The 27,189-nt window shown below is 35.4% G+C and overlaps 1 protein-coding gene across 3 annotated transcripts in view; it reads left to right on the top strand.

The window, feature by feature from the left end:
• Positions 1-4,623: 4,623 nt before the first annotated feature.
• Positions 4,624-27,189, top strand: part of Prim2 (DNA primase subunit 2) — a 261,225-nt gene continuing 238,659 nt past the window's right edge. For 2 of the 3 annotated variants that reach the window (XM_005318524.5, XM_040282881.2), the window contains exons 1-5: positions 4,624-4,716; positions 5,654-5,817; positions 7,904-8,007; positions 11,567-11,646; positions 13,146-13,266. In XM_005318524.5, the coding sequence (XP_005318581.1) occupies positions 5,664-5,817; positions 7,904-8,007; positions 11,567-11,646; positions 13,146-13,266 (459 nt within the window). In that variant the 5' untranslated portion in view covers positions 4,624-4,716; positions 5,654-5,663. Of the gene's footprint in view, positions 4,717-4,990; positions 5,158-5,653; positions 5,818-7,903; positions 8,008-11,566; positions 11,647-13,145; positions 13,267-27,189 lie in introns of all 3 variants that reach the window. The other variant, XM_040282880.2, reaches the window with a different exon arrangement.

The raw sequence follows: 27,189 nt of genomic DNA, 5'->3' as shown, positions 1-27,189 counted from the left end.
AACCCCAGCCCTTTCACTGTGACTTTAATTTGAATTTCCCTAATTGCTGGTGTGATTGAACATATTCCCATATTTTTATTGGTCATTTTTGTTTCTCTGTTGTAAAATTCCTATTAAAGCTCCCCATTGTGTTTTTAATTTTTTTTCCCATTTTGATTGTGTTCTCATACTAATCCCGTGATAGTTATATCCTTTTCCATTTTGTGGATCATTAAAAATGTATCTCTATATATTTAAAATTTATATTCTTAATTTTAATGTAGTAAAATTATCAATCTCTTTTTAATTTGGACTTTTAAAAAACGTGATCAAAAGATGCATAACACAAAATTTACTACTTTACTCATTTCTAAGTTTATAGTGGCATTAAATACATTTAAATTATCATGCAGCCATCATTACTATCCATCTGAGTACTGTTTGTCCTTTTTCTTAAATTTTATTTTACATGAGGTTTTTGCTATGTTGCCCAGGCTGGCCTCCAACTCTTAAGCCCAAGCCATCCTCCTGCCTCAGTCTCCAAGTAGCTGAGACTATAGGTGAGTGCCACTGTGTTTGACCCTTAAAGTCTTGTTTCAGAAATTCTTTGCTGCATCAAGATGTAAAGACTATCTATAGATTTATTCTAAATTCTTAATATTTTGCCTTTCACACGTAAGGCTTTAATTTTCTGGAATTTATTTTTTGTATATAATGAAATGTAGCGAATAAAGTCCACCTCCATATGGATAGCCAGTCATTCCAGCATCATTTAGAATTGTCTGTCTTTTTTACATGGATTTCTGCAGTGGATCTGTCATATACTAGGTTTCTTCATGGTTGTGGGGTCATGTTCTGTTTCCATTAATTTGTTTATTCCTGTGCCAGGAATAAATGCTATGGAATTATAATAAGCCTTCCATCTACCTGAGTGCTATTCTTTTGAAGATACACATGAATAAATCTTAATTTTTCTGGTCTCTGCTTTATGGTTACATTCTTAGTTGATCCTTCCTGGGCACTCTTTCTAAAATTTCAATGCTTCCTCCTAAAACTTTACAGCCTCCTTCTCTGGCTGATTATTTCTGTTTAGCAGTTATTTTCTTACATAATTATGGGTATTTTTATCTTGTTTATTGTTTCTCTTATTTCCCTAGAATATAAGGTTTATGAGGACAGGAATTTTTGGTTCTTTCATCACTTTTATTTTTAATCTCCAAAATGAAAAACATTGTCTGGGCTTGGTTGGTATTAATTAACATTTCTGGAACAAATCAAATAATGTGGATATATGGAAGTGTAGTACTCCCTCCCACACAAGAGTATGGTTTCTCTCTAGCTTTCCTGCTTATTGCTTTAAGATTAATAAAGCAAAACGAGATAAATACTCTCTTTAACTTTTTTTTTTTTCCTAGCCAACTCCCAGAGTTAGGCCGTGAAGTGGGGAAGGTGATGGGACCAGAGGTTTGCATTAGCTTTTATGGGTCCACTATTCTGCTAGAAGAACTTCCTGTTCCTCTGCTTTCCATGGCAAGCAGGGCTGGCCAGACCTCGAGTTCAGAGCATGCTCACTTAGTAAAAGAAATTTACCACACCCCTGTTTTTTAGGACAACACACCCTGCACCAGGGAAGAATGAACACTCACTCTGATTTACCAGCCATGGCAACTAATATCTTAACTGTGTAACACATTATGGGACAGAAGTCCTGGGGATCTGGAGTCATCTAAGGGTGAATGCCCTGTGGGCCAGTCTGTCCATAGCTGGTGTTACCCAGGACAGGCATTGAATTACGCAGTGATGATTCATGGAAATTCTTCCAGAAAAGGAACTCTGTGCTTTATTATAGGCTAAAATAGGGAGCCAAGTCATTCTGGAAGGAATGTGTATGAAATTTTCAGATGAGGACTTGAAGTTTTTTAGGATGGAGTCACATTTGATTCAAACCATCTGTTTAATGTGAAGTTGAATCTGGCAGGTTTTTTTCATACATCTCTCACAGTGTTTATCAATTCCATTTCATAAATATTTGTTGAAGGCCCATGGAGTGCCAGGAACAAGGGTTACAAAAACAAATGCCACAGTCATTCCTGTTTTTGAAATAATTATGGTTCAGTGGAAGAAAAATTCTATTTATATGTTTTCTTACTTTTGATTGTGAGATCAGTGTCTGTAATTTACAAGAATCTTGGTTTCCAGGGCTGAGCATTGTATCAACCCATTTTTGATTTTGAAATGAATACATGAAAGTGCTAACAGTGATTTATTGGAAATAGCTCCTGAAATGTCTAACATTATTTTGCATTATTGCTGCTGCAATATGTAGATTCATATTGAAATTGCCCCTGGATACAGAAAACACTCTTCAGTCAGATAGTGCCCAAAACTTTGGCATTGGAAAACAATAAAGATTCTGGAATAGTTGACAGACTTTGGCTTTATTTTGTTCCCTGAGATTTAAAATAAGTTAATATAATGGAAAGTCAGCTATTATGTGACATGGTAAAAAGTTTATAATGTTAAATATGAACACATTTTCCAGTTCTTTTTGTATTGGTCATAAACATGACATTAGTTACTCATCTTTTAATTTGGAAGATATTGTGGTATGCACTTTAAGCCTCAAAAAGATAAACAAAAGGACCTTCCAGAAAAAGGCTTAAAATCAAGTAGTGCTAGTATTTTAACCAATTGCACACAGTGATCATAAACTTTTTGAGACAGTATATAAAGTTGGTGTGTAGGTGCATTTTTCTGAAGGAGATAAGTTGCCAAATTTCGAGTCGCTCATGTTTCCAAAAGATTCAGACCTTCTGTGGTAGAGGAATAATATAATGAGAAAAAAATGACATCGTATGGGAATCATAAGAGTCTTGGGATCTTAACTGAGCAACACAGGTGGCCACATTGAACATTATAATTGTGAAAGCTTTCCTGCTTTTGCTGGGGAAAATTTCTTTGGTGCCAATGAAAATGTTTATTTTTCCTACTTTATTATTTTGTTACTTTATAACTTTGTTCTTTTTCTTTCCCATTTTCCAGTTTGAATCTTGAGTTTTTCTTTAAAATTGACATAAGTTCTTTGAATCCTGATAGTCTGATAGTATTAACATTTTTGAGGACTACACAATAGTTTGTGACCTTTTGAGATGATTTTATTTTTTTAATAATCTTTGAAAAATTGCTTTATATCTTTATTTTTATGTGGTGCTGAGGATGGAACCCAAGGCCTCGAATGTGCTAGAGGAGTGCTCTACCGCTGAGCCACAACTCCAGCCCCCGATTTTATGATTTTATGGTTAAATCTTTAGATTTTTTTCTTAGATTCCTTCTCTATCCACAGATCAGATACTACTCATAAATGTTCTTATGGTCTGTGCTCCAGATTGTATTTTTTTTTTTTCAGGAAGTTCATATAAGGTGTCTTTGGACCAGGTGATGTTTATTATTAAGTCTGATACAAAAAGGAAGGGAACTTCTGCTGCCACATTAGTGGAATTAGAACAGTGAGATGGTTTGCACAGTGGTGCTTGGATATAGTCCTGTTCTTCAGTTTATCTGTAAAATGGGGTAACAATAGAACCCACCTTAAGTGATTTTAAGAATAAAAATCATTATGTAAAGCACTTACAACAGGTCCTAGCATAAAGAAAATCCACAGTTTAGTCTATGCTGCGTAGGTGCTTTGAATCTTGATATTGTATCAATATACTCTGCATAGCTAAAAACTTTTTCAAAGGGTTCTTCACCTCCAGTGTCTACTTTACCAGAGCCGTCCCGCGCCAAAAGTAAGGGAAACACGCCTCCTAGGGGCCAAACTCGAAGTTAACTGCCAGTTCTTGGAAACTCTGGACTACTGTCGGAGACCCAATGTGGCTCTAATGCGCCCCTTGAGTCTCTGTTCCCAAACTTGGAAAATAAAGGACTCACCCACTTGCTCCCCATCGCTTCCATTTTTTTTTTTGAACCTACATTCCCTCCAAGGCTGATCTGTTCTATTTCCTGCAGATTTCTGCGAATAAGAGCTTATCCACTCATTCTAGTCCATTCTACAGACATTACTGGGAAGTGTTGTGAGGAGCGTCCTATGAACGTGGAGCCTACCCCTAGGGGGGTTTGTAGCCCCAATGAGATAAAATACGCATCCTATGTAGATGGGCAAACTAACAATTACTTTCAGCTTCTGCTTTCTCATTGCGAACTCAGGGTACAGGATAGCTGAAAGATTAGTCAAGGGGAAAAGTGTCCTAGTGAGCCAGGAGCAAAGGGGAGCTCACGGTCTGTTCTTTCTCCATTCCTACCCAAGATAAAGAGCGATGAATGCCATCCCTGCAGTTAAAATGCCACGTATTCCTCAATTAACGGGATCGGTGTCAGTGTCTACCAATGAAGTCATAATCTTCTGCGTGGACACTTTTGCTGCTAGCAATATTTTCGGATCCCAGTTTCAACTATCAAAATCTACAAACTGCACATACCGGGGTAGCATTTTAAAACTTGGGTGGGAGGAACTCCCAAACACTGGTGTTCAAGAAATTTTAAGCTATCAAACAGGATGAGCAACCTGTCTCCCTCTGCTCCCTACTGAGCATGCGCGCGGCCCGAGCCGGGTGGGTGGGCCGTCGGGGGCGGGCCTTCTGCACCAGGGACTTCCGCTTCCGGTCTCAAATGAAATCTCCCGCCACTCGGGAAAACTGCTGTCAGCATTTGTGTTTTCTCGCATTTGGGCATTTGCAGGTAAGAGAAACTCCCGGAATTGAGTTAGCACGGAGAGCAGTCCTGTTTTTGAGGGTTGCAGGTCGAGGAAAAAAGGAGATCACTTTTCTGGCAGTGGGAGCAGAAGATTGACTTGGCGGGGTGGAGTATTGGGTTTTGGTTGTTTCGGGCGAGACGTGGTGCCCGAGGGGAATTGGGAAAATTAGGGTGGGAACTTTTATAAGGCACCTGTGGATGCACCCTAAAAGGGTTTCCCAAAGACTGGATCCAAAAGACAGTTGTTCTGTTTTTCCAGGGTCGTCCGAAAGAAAGTTAGCAACACATAGTCCTTTATGTCTCTGATCTAGCCAGAACCTACCGCCTTTCCTCGGATTTTAGGATTGCAGTCTATATACAACCTCATCCTAAGTCTTGGGGTCGCAGATATCTAAAGGCAGTGGCACAAAGACCCACAGTGAGCAGGTAACATCACCGGACTTTAATTTTGCTTTAAGTTAGGACCAGCGCCTGCTGTCAGCTTTGGTTAGTGCATCTCCCCCCACCATCACAAAAATTATTACAGGTGTATGTAGAAAATCTGGAAAATGCATCATACAGGGATCACCACTGTTAACATTTTGTGCCTGCCGTCAATTTCAGTATTTTTTTTCTTGTTATCATCATAGCCTTCAGTTTTACTTGCAGCCACCCACTGAAAACATATCTTTAATAGAGTTTGAAAACTTGGCTATCGATAGAGTTAAGTGTAAGTGGTACTTAAATTAGAATGTGTATATCATAAGGAGAGGTGAGATACTGACATTCATACTTGGAGGAACAGGGTAAGAAATGCTAATACTGAGAGGAGGGCACTAATTATCTGTTTGATGACTGTGTATGTGGAATTGTTTTTTGATGTATTTTGTTTGTTGTTTTCTTTTCAGTTCCATTTTCCATTTTTATGTGCTTCTTTCCAAAGGTGATCCAAGATGCAGTTTACTGGAGGAAAGCGGAGGAAGCTGAGGTTGGCAGGCGACCAGAGGAATGCGTGTTATCCTCATAGCCTTCAGTTTTACTTGCAGCCACCCACTGAAAACATATCTTTGAGAGAGTTTGAAAACTTGGCTATTGATAGAGTTAAATGTAAGTGTTATTTAAGTTAGAATGTGTATATCATAATTTGTGAGAATGATTGAAAGTAATTTATCTCTCTCATTCATTAATCTGTTCAACAAATATTTATTGAGGATTTGCATTGAGGGATTTGTATTTATTTGTTTAAAAATGCATATTTGTTGACTATCTTTGTGTTCTAGGTGGCGGGAAGTTTGAAGTGAATACTGTAATTTGTATCTTTATTGAAGCTGAATTCTAAAACATGGATACCTAAAATTATAGTCATAAATCAGCATTTTTACTGCTTCAGGAAAAGTAAATAGTAGTACTATTGAAGTGTAGAAATTGGAGTAACTGATTTAGTCTGATTAAGAAAGTCTTCTTAGAGAAGTAGAAATATAATCTGGGCTTTGAAGGATGAGTAGAAGAAATGGAAGAGTTTTTTCTCAACTGAGATAATACCTACACAAAGACTTGGAGGAGAGAATGTAATGTTTGAGGGGACAGTGACAAATATAGGGTGGATAGAGAAGTGTGGACAACCAAGGGCATATGTGCCATGCTGATGGTATGGTATTGTAGTGTAAGAGGAGTATGACCACTGTACTGTGGCCTGCTTATCCTCTGTGTGATGATGAAGAAAGGAATGAGTTAGACATGAACTGAAACAGAAATGTTAGTACCATTCAGATTTGATGTTACACAATATCCTTGTGGAAAAATCAGAAAGAAGGTTGAAATACTGCCATTCATACTTAGAGGAACAGGGTGAGGAATGCTAATACTGAGAGGAGGGCACTCATTATCCTTTTGATGAATGTGAGAGTCAAGGCAAGGGAGGAAAAGTTTTAGAAAGCTTAGTAATGTCAGATGATTTATAGGGTTTGAGATGATGGTAAATGTGTCTCTTGGGTTTGGCACTTAAGAGTGAAATGATAAGGGCCTAAACTAAAGTAATGACAATGGCAGTGATAGAAAGGGAAAGCTTTTAAGAGATAATAAAGAGACTTTTTTTTTTTTTTTTTTTTTTTGTCCTGGTGATGGAACCAAGGGCCTTGTGCATGCAAAGCATGTGCTCCACTACTGAGCTATATCCTAGCCCCCAAATAAAGTATTTTTGAGAGGATTTGGTGGTTTTCTGAATATGAGGAGTGAAGGAGCAGGTGTAGGGTAGCTGAAATTCCTGCTTGGATGATCTAGTGAATGGAAACTCTGCTAATGGAGCTAGGAATGGCAAAATGAAAGCAGGAATAAGGAGAAGTTATAAGGGCTACCATAATAAGGAGCTATCCATGGAACATGGGTTCAGGAGATAATTTACAAGATTTTCATTCTTGAATTAAAAAATGCCTCAAGAGAAGAATCCATGAAAGATTGATAAGAGACTTTAAGGATCTTTGAACAGTATGTGACATCTATTTTATATGATTTGTTTGCATATAATGGTTCTGCTTCTTCATTGTTGTGTCTTCCTCTTCTCTGTTTAATCAGGAAAGGAAGGCCTGTTTTTTTTATTATGAGTCTTGCTGCGTAAGTGAAGCAGACTGCCAAATGGCCAATTCTACCTGAAGAATGCAAACAGGGTGCCTGGTTTGTTTTCCATAACAACATAATTTTCCATTCCTCAACAATAGTGGCTTAGTACAACAAGGATTATCCTTCATCCTTCTCTCTCCCCTGGTTGAGATTCTCTGGTGTTAGACTTTGCTGTAGAACATGCATAGTTTCTTCATGTAGATGGAGATAATTTCCTTCAAGCATATGTAGTTCATCTAATAAACTTGCAGAAAATCAAAGTTATTTTTTCATGTTCTAAAAACAGGTAATTAGGGACTGGGGATTTGGCTCAAGTGGTAGCGCGCTAGCCTGGCAAGTGTGCAGCCTGGGTTCGATCTTCAGCACCACATACAAAGATGTTGTGTACGCCGAAAACAAACTAAAAAATAAATATTAAAAAATTCTCTCTCTCTCTCTCTCTCTCTCTCTCTCTCTCTCTCTCTCTCTCTCTCTTAAAAAAAACAGGTAATTAGGAGGTTGCTCTCTATAGTTTTTGTGTTGAATTTAGTTTTTAAAAATTATCTTACATTTTTACTTTTTGTTTTTCCTTTTTCAGTGCTAAAATCAGTTGAAAATCTTGGTGTGAGCTATGTGAAAGGAACTGAGCAATACCAGAGTAAATTGGAGGCTGAGATTCGAAAGCTCAAGTTTTCCTACAGAGTAAGTAAAAGAGGGAAAAAATTCTTTCAGTATGTTTGTTTTCATATTATTGTGTAAGTTGTGGGAAAGATCGTATATTAAGCACAGGCTTTTATAAAATCTAATGTAGCATAGACCCTGCACAAAAGTACCCAAAGTCTACTTGGGTAATTGACATGCAGTCCATATGCTTATGTCAGGATTTCTCAAGCTCAGGATTATCATCATTTTGGGCCTAATAGATCCTTGTTGAAGAAAATGTCCTATGCATTGCAGGATGCTCAGTAGCATGTCTGGCTTCTTCTCACTCTCTCTATGTCTCCAGACATTGCCAAATGTATCTATGTAATACAGATGATGAATGCGGTTGTTAGAAGTGGGCTTCAGGAACTTTAAGAGCACATGTAATGATCCAGCTGAGATTGAGGAGGTTTGGGAAAGCGTTCCAAGGAGGTGATGCTGGAACTGCATCCTGAAAGATGTGATAAGATATTTATTTTGGGAAGATGAGTGCTGATAGCAGATTGATAGGGTCATGTCCCGCAGGAGTGAAAACAGGAGACTGAAAATAATGAGAGTTGAATTAATGAGAAAAGAGGACTGATTGAAGAGATACTAAGAAGGTAGAATTAAATTTTTTTTTATAATTTATTATAGGGGAAAGCAGAGAGGAAAGTTAAGAATTACACCCACTCCCCTTCCTCCATGGTACTAGATTGAATCCAGGGTCTGTGTGTGCTAGGCAAATGCTGTACCACTGAGCTACATTTCCACCCCTTTTTAAATTTTACTTTGAGTCAGGGTTTTGCTAAGTTGCTGAGGTAGGCCTCAAACTCACAATCCTTTTGCTTCAGCCTCCAGAATAGCTGGGATTACAGGTATGTTTCACTGTATCTGGTTGATACTTAAGTTCTTAATTTGGACAATTAGGTGGATGGTGGTGATATTTTGAGATATGGTATCCAAAAAGAAAAACAAGTCTTAGAACTAAGATGTTCAGTTTAGTGCTGGACATAACTTTGAGTTGCCTGTGGCAATGTCAAGTGGATAATTGGATATACAAATTTGAACTTAGAAGACATTTTTAATGGGAGTGCAGTTTTAGAGGAGGGTTGGAATCATGAGTAGGTGAGAACATCCTAGGGAGATAATTTAAGAGGAGAAGATGATGTAGGATAGTGAAGAATACCAATATTTAAGGGCAAGTGGAATTGGAGGAGTTTAGGGAGGAGACTGAGAAGGAGCTTTCTGAGAAGTAAGAGATGAATTGGATAGTAGTGTAATAGAGGCCAAGGAATGCGGGATTTCAACAATAGTTGTCATAGTATAATGATAATATAGAAATAACAGCAGATATTTGTATTCTTATTATGTACCAGATTTTGTTCTAACTATATTTATATTAACCCATGTAGTCTAGTCAGTAGTCTTTTTGTGTAGGTACTATGTTGTCCCTATTTTACATATGAGGAAACTGTGTTATTTACTGATGGGCTAACTAACTTGCCCAAGCCTATAGGATGGTAAGTGGTGGAGCCAAGATTCGGATCTGGACATTTTGTTTCTATGATGGTACTCTTAACCACAGTAGTCTCAGAAGCTTACGATAGATCTTATAAAGGTGAGTTGTACAGTGTCCATTAGATTTAACAGTTGGATGGGCTCTCTTAGATGGGGGCAGATTCAGGATAGTGGCTGGAAGAGAGAGGTGAGAGGTGGAGAGTTAGGTATGAAATATGAACTCTTTTTAAGATGCTTAGCCAAAAAATAAGAGAGAAATAGGGCAGAACATAGATGTTTCATGGAAAAGAGAAGGTGTACACATATACACACAGGCACACATAATGGTGCATGTATATATACATTTATGTGTATATATTTACACATATGACAGGAGATACTTACACATATGACAGGAGATACTTAAACGTATTTATATGTTGAAAAGAAAGGTCTAGAATAGAAAGAATAGGAGGGGAGCTTGATACTGTAATAGAACATTAGATAAATGAAGGTCGCCCTTCAGAGCAAGAGCAAATGAGTCGCAGGATTTGGGTGTAGGGATTAGCTTTAGGTTCAGGGAAGGAGAGATGCTGTGTCCACAGAGATGTTAGGGAAGGCAACATAATATGTGGATGCAGAAACTTGGAGCTGAAGGAGTTTGCCTGAAAGCCTGGTGAAGTCACCTGTTTAGAGAGAAAGGAAAGGTACTATGGTAGGGACCTTAAAGCAATTGGTGAAAATTGAAACAATTTTTCTAAGAAATAAGGAAGGAGACAATTATGTGTCAAATTGTTACATGGCTGACAATATGTAATTGCTGCTTAAGCTTTGTTCTACAGTTTACATCTAGAATGTTGTTCCTGGGCCCATGTGTTAAAGGCTTGGTCTTTAGCTTGGTGATATTTGAACGTGATTCAAACTTTAAGAGGTGAGGCCTAGTGGGAGTTTTTAGGTCATTGAGGGTATGCCCTGGAAAGGGATTGTGGAGCCTGGTGTTTTCCTATCTTTTTGTTTTCCTGGTCTTCACAAGATGAGTAGCTTTGCTCTGCCATGGATTCCCTGCCATGTTGTTCTATCTTGATGTAGAACCAAAAGCAGTGGGCCAAGTGAACATGGACTGAGATCTCTGAAACTGTAGCCAAAATCAACCTTTCCTCTTTTTTTTTTTTTTTTTTTTTTTTTTAAAGAGAGAGTGAGAGAGAGAGACAATTTTTAATATTTTTCAGTTCTCGGCGGACACAACATCTTTGTTGGTATGTGGTGCTGAGGATCGAACCCGGGTCGCACGCATGCCAGGCGGGCGCGCTACCGCTTGAGCCACATCCCCAGCCCCAACCTTTCCTCTTTTTAAGTTGGTTATTTCAGGTATTTTGATACTGTAAGAGAAAGCTGACTGACACACTTTGTGACCCTGGCCAAATTATATAACCTCAGAGTGCCTCAGTCCTTTAAAATAAGGGTATAGTAGTGCCTACTTCCTAGTTTTTAAAAGAAGAATTAAATGGGTTGCTACATTAAAAATGCTTAGAACAGTGCCAGGTACTTAGCGAGTGCCTGAAATGTTTGATCTTGCCATTTTGGGCTTGAATAAAGATTTGTTGACATTGATAAGGGTCTACTTGAGGTTGGAGGCCATTCATTTTTATATTCTAAATTCCTATAGTTGTGTATTTTTTTCCTCCAGAAATTCTCAGCATTTTGGGAATAGGCCTGCGAACTGTAGCTACGGACTAATTTTGAATCTTGGTTTTGCCAAATGGTTGGAATTAAAGAAGTTGAGGATTGGTCTAAGAAATGGTTGAAGCAGTGAATAAGTATTGTAGGCATAGGCTGGGTAAGAAAGAAAGCTAAGGGAAAATAGTTGAGTCCAAACCCAGAAGGTTTTGATGAGATCAGTTCAGTTCTTAGTTTCAGTTGGTGGTAGTTTAAGTAAAATGATAATTATTCTAGAAAGCATATTAAGAAATGTGTTTTTGAAATTTTTTTACTTTACCATTGACTTTTGCTTATTCAATGTTTCTTTATACCTCTTTTCATTCTCATGCAGTGATTTTATTTGTGTGTAATTATTTTTAAGGAAAACTTAGAAGATGAATATGAACCACGAAGAAGAGATCACATCTCTCATTTTATTTTGCGCCTTGCTTATTGCCAGTCGTGAGTATACATTTGTACTCTTACAAACTTGAAATCTTGGGTTATAAATTGGTACATGGGAAGCTGCTTGTACTGAACATAGGAAAACCCAGGATAACTTCAGGAACTAGTGTGCCATGGTTTGGACACTGTTGTAGTGAATTGTCCGAAACAAGTCGCTTACTAAAAAATACTGAAAATTTCTATTGCAAAATTTTTCCCAATGAAAGTTTTTAACTTTATGAGAGATACTCTTCATTTGGAATTTAAATTAGAAGGGATCTCATTAGGAAAGATGTTTGATACTTTTCCAGAAAAGAAGTTGGAAATATTCATAAGAAACAGTGACTCAAACACACACTTGAATTTAGTACAGTTTTTTGAAATTTGCGATATACGGGCCTTTTAACACTAGTTATTTTCAGTTGGTGGTTGGTTTCTTATAAATCAACAGTGCCACCCAGAGGGAGAAGGAGTTAGCTGCTTTTTAAAAAATCTAGTTTTTCCTTTCTTATTAGTTTTGGCCAAATAATATAGTTATGGTTGTTTCTTTTTATTAGTAGACTTATTTAGAACAAATCTTGAATTGCTTCCTATCCCAAGATCATAATTGAGAAATTATGATCATAAACTTTGGTCCTAGAGTTTTTATTTTTATAAAAAAGCATATGTAGTTTATGTAATATGTATAATGGATAAATTGCTGACAGTCTGTAAAAGTAAAAACATGAAATAATGTTTTACATGCAGTAGGATAAATATTTTATAATATTGCAATAATGATATGTGCCTTATAAGGCATGCTGTGTCTGCTTTACAACTGAATATATTTTCTTGTTAGCTTTGAAATATTGAAGTATTCTTGTATATATTAAATTTTGTGAAATTATAATCTGCAAAGCTATAAGCTTTACTTTGTAAAATGTACTGATCATAATCTATTTAAAGAAAAAGTTGCCTTAAAAATTTTATTTATTTGTAGTAGGCACTGAATTAGAGCAAAATATAGTCCATGTTTGTATGATTATGTCAAAATGAACCCTAATTTTATGTATAACTCAAATGAACTATAAAAATATTAAAAAACTTAATTTGGCATTTATGAAACCAACCTTGACCAAAGGAGTACCCCATTTTCAAATTTAAATGACTTGTTAATAATTACAGTAAATGCAGTGTACTATTTCCTTTTTGCTATTTGGTAATAATTCAGGTAGACTTGAACTATTCTTTTTAAATTTTTTATTTGTTTTAATTAGTTATTAATGACAGTAGAATTGAAGTATTCTTTATTTAATCTTTTATGTTCATTACATCCCTTGATCTCATACCCAGCATATCCCTGGAAGAGTGTGGTTTGAGGTATTTGTATTTTCTTTATCACAGTAGAAGACTCATCTGCTTTTAACTGCTGTCTATTGGCATCTTGTCATCTTTGAATATTGTTTCACAAAAATTTCTCATATTTAACATTAATTGGATTTTTAGTTTATACTCATAATTGTCTGTTTCCATTTCAGTGAAGATCTTAGACGCTGGTTCATTCAACAAGAAATGGATCTCCTTCGATTTCGATTCAATATTTTACCCAAAGACAAAATTCAGAATTTCTTAAAGGATAGCCATTTGCAATTTGAGGCTGTAAGTATTTTTTCATAGTTATTTCCAGTTTTTTTCACTATTTATCCCTCCCTTTTGCGTTAAGTGCTGATAGTAATGTGAGGAGTTTATTCTCTTTACATTCTCAAGCTCCTGCCTGAAAGAGTAGCTTTGCACATTAGTGATAGTTATTTATTTGCAGTAGTGAAGTTTAGAGAAGGTAGTGCTTTCTTTAAGTCAGTTGTCAGTAGAATCTACCTGATTTAATAGTTTTTAAAAATAATTTTTGTAGGTAAATCTGAATGATTGTATAATTATGTAAAAAGAAGTATGTGGGACATTTAGCAAGGATAAACATTGTGGGTAAAAATAGTTTATGTCTTTTAGGTGGATCCATGCTGTGGGGGGACAGTAGAAAAATGCTGTTTTGCAAGATCTAGAGTAGTCAAATGATAGTGGGACTGGTTTGGACCCTATTTTGCTGTTGCAATGGGTGGCTTGGGCCAAATAAAATAAAAGTAAAAGTTAGAGTAGGTGAAAGACATTTGTCCTGTCTGATAAATTCTGTCTGAGGATGTACCCACTGTAACAAGGAACACTAGTATATGAGTTGGGGGAAAGAGATTGCATGAAGGGGAGGGGACATTTAGTGTACTTTTGGTGTCCATTATGTATTTAGGAGGCACTTTCTATAATTCTGTCATTTTCTTCTTAAAAGTGCCTCTTCTGAGGTCTCTAAATAACCTACTTAGGCGTAGTCAAGTGATGTGCACAAACTATGTGACCCAAACCTATTGCTTCTCCCCTTTTCTTTTAGCTTTTATCCTTGGTGAAGCCCATTGTTGCTATTATGTATTCCAATTAATTTATCCTTTCATGTTAGAAATAGTTTGTTTTTTGCTCTTGTTGATGTTACTGATTTTTATTAGGTCATAGAAAAAACTATCCTTGAAAAGATCCATCTTTATTCTAGAGTGTCTCAAAACATTGCCATGTATAGTTTTTTTTTTTAAATAATATATCTATTGAGATAGACTTTACATATCTTGAAATTCATACTTTTAAAACATATAATTCACTGGTTTTTAAGTATAATCACAGAGTTATGAAACCATTACCAGTATCTAATTTTGGGACATTTTCATCACCCTAAAACGAAACCTTGTACCCTTTAGTAGCCACTTCTTATTCTTTCTGACAATTCTTGACAACCACTAATCTACTCTCTGTTTCTGTGAATGCGCCTCTTCTGGCTTTCATATAAATGGAATCATAAAATACATGGTCCTTTGTGAATGACTTCCTCCATTGAGTATAATACTTTCAGATTTTATCCATGTTGTCACATGTATCAGTACTTAATTCCAAATTCTTTATTTATATATTTGGCAGTTCATGGACATTTGGATTTTGTTCACATTTTGACCATTGTGAATAATGTTGCAGTAATACTCATACACAAGGTTTTGTATAGATATATGTTCATTTCTCTCAAATATATACCTAGGATTAGAATTGCTAGGTCATAGGGTAAGGTATTTAAACTTTTGAGGGTCTGTCAAAATGTTTTCTAAAGTGGCTTATTATCAAACATCTTTTTTTTTTTTTTTTTGGTACCAGGGATTGAACCCAGGGGTGCTTAACTATATCCCCAGCCCTTTTTTAAAATTTTATTTAAAGACAGAGTCTCACTAAGTTGCTGAGGGCCTCGTTAAATTGCTGGAGAATGGCTTTGAACTCAATCCTTCTGACTCAGCCTCCTAGGGTGCTGGGATTATAGGTGTACACCACCAGGCCCACCTGTCATCAAACATCTCACCAGCAGTGTATGAGGGTTCCAGTTTTTCTGCATTCTCACCAACATCGGTAGTCATTGGGCTGGGGTTGTGGCTCAGTGGTAGAGCGTTTGCCTATGGAATGTGAGTCCCTGGGTTCAATCCTCAGCACCACATAAAAATAAATAAAATAAACCAAACGTATTATGTCCAACTGAACTAAAAAATAAATATTAAAAAAAATCTAGTCATCATTGTGGGTATGAAGTAGTATGTCAGTGTTTTTTTTTTTTTTTTTTTTCGTGGAGGAGATTGAACCCTGTTTTGTTGGGAAAGATTCCTTCTTGGATTTCTTGTACTCCTACACATCTTGCTGTGTATATCAAGAGTCCATGGCCCTAATTACTCTTCACTCAGGCCATTTCTTAGGTGATTTTAGTAAGCACCTTTGAAAGATGAGGTAATATCTTTTTTTGCCATATAGAGGAGCCTTACTGCTTTCTATAAAAACTGTTGGTTGCCAGTGTTCCTTAGCTTTCGTGCAGACCTACTGCAAAGAGAGCATCCATCTGTGCTATATTGTGTTACTCCCCATGGGACTTGGGGGCAAGGAGAGTGACACAAATATACTGGTTCTTTTGCTGCTTCCTGTGATGTGAGTACTAAAGTTCTTTGTCTCTGATGCAGAAGTCTTATGACTTCTTAAAGCAACCTGTAAACAGTAGAGGCTAGCTTATTGGCTAGGAAATAGGGTGTCTTAGTTCTTTTTCTGTTGCTATAACAATATTGGAGACTGGGTAATTAATAAAGAAAATAGGTTTATTTAGCTCTCAGTTCTGGTGCTGGGAAGTTCAAGATTAGGTCACGGCTTCTGATGTGGGTCTTATCCTGGGTCTTAACATGGCAAAAAAAAAAAAAAAAAAAAAAAGTTAAGTAGGCATATGCAAAGAGAGGGGACACAAGGGACATTCTAACTTTGTAACAACCTGTGCTTATGGTTAACCAATTTGATCCTCTAAGAGTGAGAAATCACTCCCCATAAGACTCCATTAATTTATTCACGAGGGCTCCACTCTTATGACCTAATCACAGCCAACACTGCTTCATTGAGGAATCAACTACACTCTAAGTTTTGATGGGGACAAACCTAGTCAAACCAGAGCATGAAATTAAATCCCAGATTTAACAATGAATTTTGAGTAAATTTTCTAATCTGTTCTTGAGTTTCCCCATCTTTAATATGGGTGTAATAACAATCCCCACCTCACAGATATTTGAGGTTTAAATAAGATAATGTGTACAGAGTATGTAGTGTTGTGCCTGGCATATATATAAGCTGGTGATATTGTGGAGAAGACAGAAGCAGCAAATGCCTGTATGTTGAAGAAGTTTGGAGTCAGTTAGATGGGTATATTTTGCTGCAATTAAAAAAACTATTTTGGATCTTCTTATTTTAGGAATCTGGAATTTATGAGAAGTACATGCATAATTTTGATAATTATGTTAGTATCATTATTTTTAATATTACTCTAATTGCTTCTTGTCTGTTTACTATAGTTTGTATTTTATTTTATATTATATATTTATATCCTATTTCACTCTGTAGTTCATTTGAGGTATATTATAATAATTACATACATTAAAATAAGATAAGAGGGATGGGGATGTGGCTCAAGTGGTAGCGCGTTCGCCTGGCATGCGTGCGTCCCGGGTTCGATCCTCAGCCCCCAAAAACTAAAAACTAAAAATAAATATTAAAAAATTCTCTCTCTCTCTCTCTCTCTCTCCATCTATTTTATCTATCTTTAAAAAAAAGGATTACTCTCACTCTGGCTATTCTCTCTTAAAAAAAATAAAATAAGATAAGAAATATGAATAAAACCAAAAAGTTGAATGAAGGGAAAATTAATATCCACATTTTTACATAGTAGGCAGTCTTGTACAATTTCTATAGGGAATAGTAATTTTGGCTTCTTGTGTGACTGTTTTGTTTTTTCTAGTTCAGTGATTCTCAGTGCATCAATAGGATGAGGAGGTGTTGCTTTTAGTGGGTACAGCAAAACATGAGTGGAGGTTTGTAGAATGTAGAAAACTTGATGCCTTATGCTTTCGAAATTTAAACTGTAGAATGTAAATTTTGAGCAAATATGCACGATTGGTGGAGATTCACGGAAGCCAGAATAAGACTGTTGCAGGAGGCTTGACAGAAAAAGCCATTCCTGTGGTAGACTGCAATCACTTCCCCATGAGAGAACTTTCTTTTTCTCTCTTCTTTCATGTGTTCTCTTCCATGGCATCTGATGCTAGTAATTAAGGTGCTTGAATTTGGGTGCTATTGATTAGCTTTGCTGCAGGTGCCTGTAAGAGCTCTTCCCACTTCATTTTAGTCATTCCTAACTTTTAGCATTTCATTAATAGGAACATGCATATTTTCTTCATTTTGGTTAGAATATCTGGCTTGCTTTTGGAAACAATTATTTCAAAATGGGTTATTAGTGATGCATTTATATTCAGAACAAAGCAAGGGTTGGGGAAATAATTAGCATTTGTTACATGAGATAGTCTCTGACATATCTACTGCTTCTTATCCAGACAGAAGAAAATAGTGGGGGTTGGAGAACCATGGGGCCATTTTGTTTCCGTGTCTCAGAAGGTGGATTACTGGCACAAGTGTTTTAGAGTTTACCTGAACTTTGAGTACCGGTAGACTGATTGGACACATGTCTTTGTCTTTTCAGTTTCCGTAATGCTACAATGATTTTTATATTGATCTCCTTATGTAAAATAAATAGTTTTACATTAGGAAGAGTTGTAATACTAATAACTAAGTTGCATTGTGTTTGCTTTGATGGAGAAATATGTATAGAAAAAGGATCATTAATTTCTTTGCCTAGATTTTACTGGCTTCTGTGCTTTTACTGGACAAAAATTTGTAAAATATAAATGAAGCTAGTTATCAGATCTGGAACCGTGTTCTACTATAGACTCAGGCTGTGTGTCTATAATTTAGCTTTTTTAGTCTATACTCGAATTTGTAGGGGATAGTAGATCTTTATGACATATGACAGAAAAGTGTACAAAAAGGAAAAACTGATATTTTTCATTCTTTGGCTTTTATGTACATAACTTGGATTTTAAGTATGAAATTTCTATGAAGGATTAGAAATGAGTGAATATTGCCATGTATGGAGAGTGTTTTGGATCTCATTGCTGAGTTGATTGATTTTGAATTGCAACAAAGGTGAATTGGTATGGTTAAACAGATTCTATTAAGGCTGCTTCACTTGGTCAGGTAGGAAAAGGTCAGGCTTTGACAGCTGTCAGCCATGTAGACAAAGGGTTTCTGTTCTGTTGCTGTCCAGAGTCTGACAGCAGCTTATAATTTACTTGGATGCTTTTAAAAACTTCCTTAGGACGGTCAAAGCTTTTTTTTTAAATTTGAAATGCCAGTGGATCAAATGGCAGGATACTTTATTCATTAGAGTATTACAGAATGGCAGGGACAGGAAAAATGTGTATTCTATGTGCCAAATGGAAACAACATTGCATATTAAAATGAATTAGCATTATTCAATTGCCTTTATGTTCAAGGAAATGAATTTTTGAGTAAAGGCAAGTAAGGTTGGCTACCTTATTTCCTGGTTCTCTGCAAACAAGTTCATGTAAAACTTTGAATTGTTTAGTTTTGCTTATTTTGAAATAGTTTTTCTTATCCTGAACCTAGCATTTAACATTTCTTATCCTTTATAGTTTGAAACCTTAATTTCTTCTGTCTTAGAAAATATTTCATGTCATTCTTGGCTGGTAACTTCTTTTCAATGAACATAAATTAAAGTTTAATTTGTCATTTGTTACTGCAAATGTCAATCATGAATTTATTAGGAACTTTTAAATGCTTTTCTTCCAGTTAACATTGGAACATTGATTTAATTTTTACAGTTGTGGAATCTTAGAATGGTTTTGGTATTCACTTGTTAATCATTATTTCTTAGATATTTGCAAATTGAGAGTCATGGTTTTCTGACCATTTTGGCCCTTATTATGTTGTTTTCATTGTTAATTGGGTTTTAGGTCTTGGAAAGTGCATTCATCAATGCGGTCTATTCCTTTTCTGTTGCTTAAAATATGAAAATTTCATTCACATGATATACACAACTCTTTATGCCTACCATTGGGGTCTCAAGTTTTTATAAGTGTATTAATAAGTTGCCAAGTGGTTTTAGTGTGGTGCTTGCAAATTGGTGAGATATGTGTATCTTTATATCTTTTGATTCAATAAACTTCAGCCAATAAGAGATCTGATGATATAGCTGAGGCAGGACATGCAGAAGTGAGAGTAGAGCAGGCTAATGAACGAGATTGTTTGATAATCCTGGAAGCTCTTCATAGTACTCTGTCAAGCTACTGGCTATGAGAGGTGTAGAAGTGGAGACTGGTGAAGAGTGAGACGGGATATTAAGACAAATTCTTTGAATACTCTTTATGGCAGTTTCAGACATAAAAGGAACTCAGGAGGAAAGGATTAATAATATGAAGGATATTAAAGAAAAAATGTTATTCATGACACTTGTCAAAGATAGAAGGGAAGACTTTATTCAAGGAGTGGGGGGACTATAGTAGGGTTTTATAATATAGGAGAGAAATGAGCTGTATACTGAATACGTATGTATACAAGATGACTATGCTTGTGACTTTGCCCTTGAAAAAAAGGTTAGAGCTTTATAGCCAAGGAGCTGGGGGGTGGTGGGTAGTGTAGGCAGATGGGAAATTAGGAAGAGATAGGGTAACTTTTTGCTAATATGACTTTAGGATTTTTTTCTAAATGTGGACAAACGTGATAAGATATTGAGGGTGATCAGAGAAAGGGTAAAGGATTTTTCTTAACATGACTGGGTAGGATTCTTGTTAAACCGATAAACAGGTCTTGTCAAAAAGGGGATTCATGAACATGACTAGAGTTAGGTCAAGAAGATCCCCTGGGAGCTGGGGTTGTGGCTTGGCAGTAGAGTGCTCGCTTAGCATGTGCAGAACACTGGATCCGATCCTCAGTACCATATAAAAATAAATACATAAATGAAATAAAGGTATTGTGTCCAACTACAACTTAAAAAAATTTATTAAAAAAAGAAGAAATTCCTTGTTAAAGATCAAATTTATCTTCTGATTGGGGAAGTAAATTGTTTTTTGTTCCAAGGCTGTACTATAAGTTAGTTTGACAGTTCCAGATATGGTGCAGTGAATAAATTAATTTTGAATTAATTCCTCAAGAAAATAGTAGTATGAGAACAATATAAATAGTAGTAACATTGCGAAGGTTTGTCTGTTTTGTGAACATTAGACGTCTTTAAGATGAGTATAGTAACATGGAATTCTTATCCTTTTCCAGGTTAAATATTAGATGATAAATATATATGCTATATATGAAATGAGTTTATTTTTTCATCCAGCTGGTTTTAAAGGATTATATTGGCTAGCAAACTTCAACCTGTTCTGTATTTAAATAGAAAACTTTATGATTTAGACAGAGCCCTTTATGCATTTCTGTTACAAATCCATAGTTTTGACTTCTTTCTAAATGATTAAGTGATGATATTCACAGAGGACTTCCTTTTTATAAGTCTACTCTACAAACCTAATACTGTTGTTCTCATAGTGGTTTTTGACATTATTGGGTAGCTATAGTTTAAATATTGTTAAGTTTTATATATGGAGAATAGGAAATTGTTCATTGAATTTTTAGTTAATTGAGGCCTAACTATTTAACTCTGTGTATAGCTGTAGAAAACATGGCAGATGGTCTTTAGTGATAAAATTTTAGAATTCACAGAATTTGGATTTTCCTGCTCATTATAAGATAGTTTAAACCTAGAGATACTATGGTTATGTGTGAAATTTCAAACTGAATTAACTCTTGAAGGCTAAATTTAACATATGCAAAAGTTCTCAAAATAATTTGTGAAATTCATTTCTCTTTTTTAAAGTTTTAACATAGTTTATATATACATAATATCTTATATTCTGATTATTTGATGAGTATGCTTGTGACTTTGCCCTTGAAAAAAAGGTATGACTTTAAATTAGTTCCATATAGAGTTTTGTCCTAAATGTCTTACAATGTTCTGTGTATGTACATATATATATACATGCATATATTTGGATCCTAAAAGAATGAAACTAATTTTACTATATATCATCTATAGTGATAAATATTCTCTGTAATTAAACATTAACATCATGAAGTGTTATTCACATTTTCTGAAGATGTCCTGGAAAAGATTCTGAGCTTTTATATGTAGACATTATTTTTTTCAATCCGTAATCTACCAAACCTTTTCCTGTTGCCCCCAGGTTGCCTAGAAATTTGTTTTTGGCTGAATTGCTGTGTCATGGACTAGTTCGGTTCTAGGTCAGATTGTCTTAACATAGGTCTTTTGTATGAGAATGAGAATCAGGCATGTGGAGGGCTAATGGAGTTATACAAAATAATACTTTTGTGTTCTTAATCACTGGATAAGTCTGAGTTATAATTATAGTAACAACAGATACTCTGTTAGCCCAGGCCCTGTATACATACCATTCTGCTACTCCCTACCGATTAGAAAGCATGGACTTTCTCCATTTATTCTTTACCTGCTGCTGATTGCTAATCTCCCTGGCTTTTAAGAAATTAGTGGCATTCTTCAACTGTTGATATCTGCTTCTCTGGCTTTGTTTCCTGTTTACCTCTGTTCAGAGCATGCTGTCTTCATTCCCATGAAGCTTTTGGGCAAGAGAATTCTTCTGTAATCTCTATTGAAGCTTCATAGCCACATATATTTCAGCTTCCTTTTATTTGATTCAAGGCTTAAAGCTGAATATGAATATTATAAAACCCAGTGGATTGTCCCCAAACTTGGATGGGGTCCTTATTTCCTTAAGAAGGATTATTTATTGATGACTGAATAAAGAGTGGACTTATTAAAGTCTGAATTTGTCCAGTGATATAAGGAGGCAGAAGAGAAATTAATCACTCGTAGCTAACCTTTGATATGTGTTTACTGAGTGCCAGGCACTTTACTCAGTGCTTTATATAGATTACATAATTTAATCCTTACAAGAGCTCCAGGAGGAACTTGAAGAGCAGGAAGGTTAAGTAACTTCTGCCCCCAAGACAGACTTCTAGATATTTTGATATGTGTGAATTACAAAGTATGTTACTAAATATATGAACAGATTTCTTCACAGATAGTACTTAACTAGCACTGAAATGAAGTAGGATAAATGCTGACATTGAAGGTGACAGGGCTTATCAAAAGGGATACACAAACACAGGTGTGAGTTTAGAGATTTACATTAATGTAGAAAATTAAAGCATTAACTGTAATTTTACTAAGATGTTTTATTTTAACTGACAGTTCTTGGCAGAGCTGGAAACTAATATATTAAATATACCATAAGTAGTTTTTTTGAATATGATATGCCTGCTATCACTAGGGAAAACATTATATTTATACAGCTTAGTTGTTGAGGGATTCGTTGTTTTGCCTACAATTTTTCTATATTCTTAGCTTTTCTTCTGTGGTACTGTTTACCCCTTTAAAAATGTTTTGGGATTATATTGTATATTTTAGTTTATGATCAACAACTGATGCATGTCAAAAATCATTGTAAACCAAAATTCAATCATTAAATTCTGCTTGAGGTAGAATAATTCAATCACTTAGGAAAAGGTAGTTAAGGACTTGTAGGTTTTCTTTTGTAATGTACAAGAGAGATAGCATCAAGGGAGTCCTATTGATTGTTTCAAACTGAGCCTTTCTGGAGGATGGTTTAGTCTAGGGCTTCTGAACTATAGGGGATATAGTTTCTCTACTAGTGTTTTAGACATCTTTGTGGTACTTTTGATGGTGGTAACCATGATTGACAGGTATTATAGGCATTTAAAAGACAGGAGACAGGAGTGATGGAGTTCCTGCAATGAAGGCCCTGGATATAGTTCTGTATAAGAATGCATTTGCTGATGTCATTCTTGGCTTTTCATATTTATGTGGTCAAACAAAGCCTCCAAGGCCAAACTGCTTGTAATGATCTGCATCTGGATTCAAACATTGTTTTATAAATCCACATAAATTGCTTTTTTCCTCCATGTTTTTTGGTATACCTTGATTGTTCTTAGAATTAAAATATCTTATGAACTGATGGAAGATAATACTTTGTTTCTGTGAGTTATTTACCTTTTTTTTTTTGAAAAAAGTTACCAATACCTACGCTATATCAGTTTGTATTGGTAGGTGGTTTCTATTAATGGATGCAATACCTAACTACTCTACACATGTCCTTTAGTGCTTTTACTTACTTTGCTTTTATTTTTTTTATATTTAATTATGGAGTTCTATTGATTTAAAAAATATCTTTGAATTTTATTTTGAGATAGTAAAGTCAGTATTGTAACATTTTAAATGCTAAAATATTAAAGGGTAGCTTTGGGTCTCATAGCATTGTGAACAACTAATTTCATCCAAGCTTTGCTGATCCCCAAGTTTGATTCTATTAGATTCTTTTTTTTTTTTTTAAATATAAGTTATATATATAAACACACATAAGGGATATATATGTGTTTATATATCCTATGTATGTTTATAGCAAAGTCTCTTGTTTTTTTTTTTTTTAAAGAGTGAGAGAGGAGAGAGAGTGAGAGAGGAGAGAGAGAGAGAGAGGATTTTTAATATTTTATTTTTTTTTTTTAGTTCTCGGCGGACACAACATCTTTGTTGGTATGTGGTGCTGAGGATCGAACCCGGGCCGCACGCATGCCAGGCGAGCGCGCTACCGCTTGAGCCACATCCCCAGCCCTCTATTAGATTCTTGCTTGTAGTATTATAAACACTGACCATAGCATGTTTCTTATTTTCTTTTTGTAAGATTTAAGGTAGTTTTGGCTTATAGTTATACTTTTTTTTTCTTTTTTTCTTGAAATTTCCCCTTCTTTAAAAAATCAGATTATTTTTCTCACTAATAGTTATCATCCCAGACACACTGTTTATATAACTAAAGTTAGATCTGGTTGTTTTCCCACTTCTTGTGAAAAATAATTTTAAATTAAACCCTCAATATCACATACTGTCAGTACTCATAAGAACTGTGAGCATAGCAGATGAAGGAGAGAGCCAAAAGCAGCATGACAATAATACTTCTTTGTAGTCTTCTTCATAAACAGAGTTCAAAGCTCTTCAACTATTGTGAATGTAGAATCCCAGAATCCCAGTGGAGTAGGGTGAGCAAACTTCTCAGCTAGGAAGGAATGAGGCTGCCAGTCTGCTCACAGAGCTTATAGATGGATTTCCAGTTCTGTTTCCTTTGGAGGTGTCTTCATAGAGCATTAATTAAGATGCCTTTTTCTTGGGATTGTGCCATTCATATAGTAAGGTTTCTGGTCTTTGTATCACTTTTGTAAAGGTTTCAAAAATCATCCATTTATGATTATGATTTATTAGCCAGTTTGAAGAAAATAATTTCAGATTAATTTTATTTATTTCCATTTTAATTGATTAGGATGATGGTGTAACATAGAATTTCAAACATTATAAACCTTTGAGAAAACTTTGCGTTTGAACTAGGGAACTTCTGAGATCTAATTTGTCTATAGCCCCTGAAGTTAAACATGAGGGAAGCCTAGGGATGGTTTGGGTTGAGATGGATGAGTTAGAGTGATCTCTTATCTTGCCCCTTTGAGAAGGTTAACTGGATGGCAGGATCAGCTGGTAGTGGAGGGTCCTTGGTTCCTTTCTTTCTTTGTCCAGCAATAGCAGAGCCTGTTTTTCCTAAGTACAGTGTAGTTCTTTCTCCTTTTTCCAAGTTGAACACAGACATAGTTCTATTATCTCATCTTTTCCCTAGCCATAGTATAACCCCTATCTCTCTGGAGGTCTCCTACTTGTCATATACTTTACTTAATGATATCTTCACCTTTTTTATTTAAAGGAAATACATTCATGTGTTTTCCATGTTAATGTGGTTGTGGTTTTACATTTTTATGTCATTAAATTATGGAAAAGAGTGGGAGGTAAGGTTAGCTAGATAGGAGAAGGGCAGGAGGAAATTATTGAGAGTTTTTGAATAAAGTGTTGTAATTTACCATGATAAAGATAACTGCAGCGGCTGAGTGAATAAGGAAATGGAGAATTGAGACCTAAGTTGAGATTTAAGATTGCAAAGTAACAGAATTTTGACAGAGTTCTCAGAAGGATATTTTAATTTTTCAAATTAGAACATTTTGCCAGGTGTGGTGGCACATGCTTGTAATCCCAGCAGCTTGGGAGACTAAGGAGAATTTCGAGTTCAAAGCCAGCCTCAGCAAAAGCGAGGCACTAAGCAACTCAGTGAGACTGTCTCTAAATAAAATACAAAATAGGGCTGGAGATGTGGCTCAGTGGCTGAGTGCCCCCAAGTTCAACTCCTGGTACAAAAAAAAAGAAATTTTGACTTTTTTTTTGAATATTTATTTTTTAGTTGTAGTTGGACACGATATCTTTATTTATTTTTATGTGATGCTGAGGCGTGCACATGCTAGGCGAGTGCTCTAACTCTGAGCCATGACCCCAGCCCCCAAATTTTGACTTTTGAATAATCTTGGAACTAATTTTTTAAAAAATAAATATGTGATTCACTTTTAGGTATTTTTCTATAAAGCCCTTACTTTTCTTGATATTTAATACCTCTTGATATTCGGACCATAGTTTCACCTTCACTCTTCTACTCTATTTCATATATAATTTCCTTTATCTTTTGTAATTTAGAGATAAACTCTTATAATATATAACTATCATTATATTTTTTGGATTAGGTAAGGAGCAGGATAAATGAGAGGTGATTATATTAAAACCGATCTAGTTCTTGACAGACTTCTTTCAATGACGATGAGCTACAAAGAATTTCTTTGTATTTGGCATCAGATTTTTTTTTCCTATTCCCAGATTACTATGCTCTAAAAGTGTCATTTGGGGGAGCCAAAGTACTGTACTTCAACTTCCAATAGTTCATTCAATGTAGAAGGGGAAAAAAGTTCTCATTTTTCAGTTTTTGTATGTTTCTTCCTTTTGCTTTAATAATAAACGGGTACAGGGGATTGTTAAATAGTAAGTGAATACAAACAAGTGCTAATAAGCACAGATATATCTAGTATTTAATCCTTTTTATATTTACATATATTTTAAGAGTTAAGAGAAATTAGTATTTTCAGTTGAATATGTGTCATAGGCAATGAACCCGCTAATATTTTGTAAGTGCCTGTATTTGCTAAGTGCTGTAAATTATATTAAAAATATTGCCACTTGAGTAAGTCCTTAAAGAAACTATTTTGGAACTATTTGGTTGACTAGTATACATCAGAACTATTGTTTGAGCTCTGTAGATACAGGTTGCTCAGGGATGTAATAGAATTTATATGCAAATAGATTGGAATTTGGATTTAGAAAGGATAGCTTCTTATTCTATCTGTCCTGGATTTCATTTAGTTTGTTGTATGTTATTTAAAATGGATTAGAATTCAGCTTCTCATTTCTTTTTAGTATAACTTCAGCATGATTATTTTTCTTTTCTTTTTACCATTCCCTTTGCAACACAGGTGCGTGTTCATGCACACACATAAAAGAAGATCCATAATTTAGGAAGTATTTATAGTAGGATAGAGATATGATTTATTGAAGTTTTTAGTAGGTTGTTATCTCTGATCATGAGGAAAATCTATTTTTGAATTTTGCTTCTTCTTCTTCTTCTTTTTTTTTGTAAGGGATTGGATTCTAGAACAGAGGAGGTGTCTCCAAGACCATGTCTTTATCAGCAAATGGGGTTTAATATATATTAGAAATGGTAAGAGAGAAAAAGAAAAGATAGATACTTTTTCAACCATCCCTTAAGGTTTTGTTATTTATTCCCTGACTTTTGTTTATCAAATTCCAACATTACTTACTTTCATTTTGTTAGGGAATAGGAATGTTTTGGGCAGGCATCGTTCTGTATGAGAGAGAAAGTAATCAATTAGCTTAGTGTGTTGTAATGGCAGCTTTGCTACTTTCTTGTCCTTTACTTTCTCTTTGTCTAACAAAGAAAATTGACAGGCTGCTTACCTTTCTGTGAATACTTTTCTTTACAGCTGTGTGATTGACTGTGTGGTGAATATAATAACCCTGGCTTCTACAGCATCAAGTGGCAG

The sequence above is a fragment of the Ictidomys tridecemlineatus genome, chromosome 8, assembly GCF_052094955.1.
Source record: "Ictidomys tridecemlineatus isolate mIctTri1 chromosome 8, mIctTri1.hap1, whole genome shotgun sequence".
Taxonomy (NCBI): domain Eukaryota; kingdom Metazoa; phylum Chordata; class Mammalia; order Rodentia; family Sciuridae; genus Ictidomys; species Ictidomys tridecemlineatus.
The sequence above is the reverse complement of the archived record's forward strand: the minus strand, read 5'-3'. Positions and strand labels throughout refer to the sequence as shown.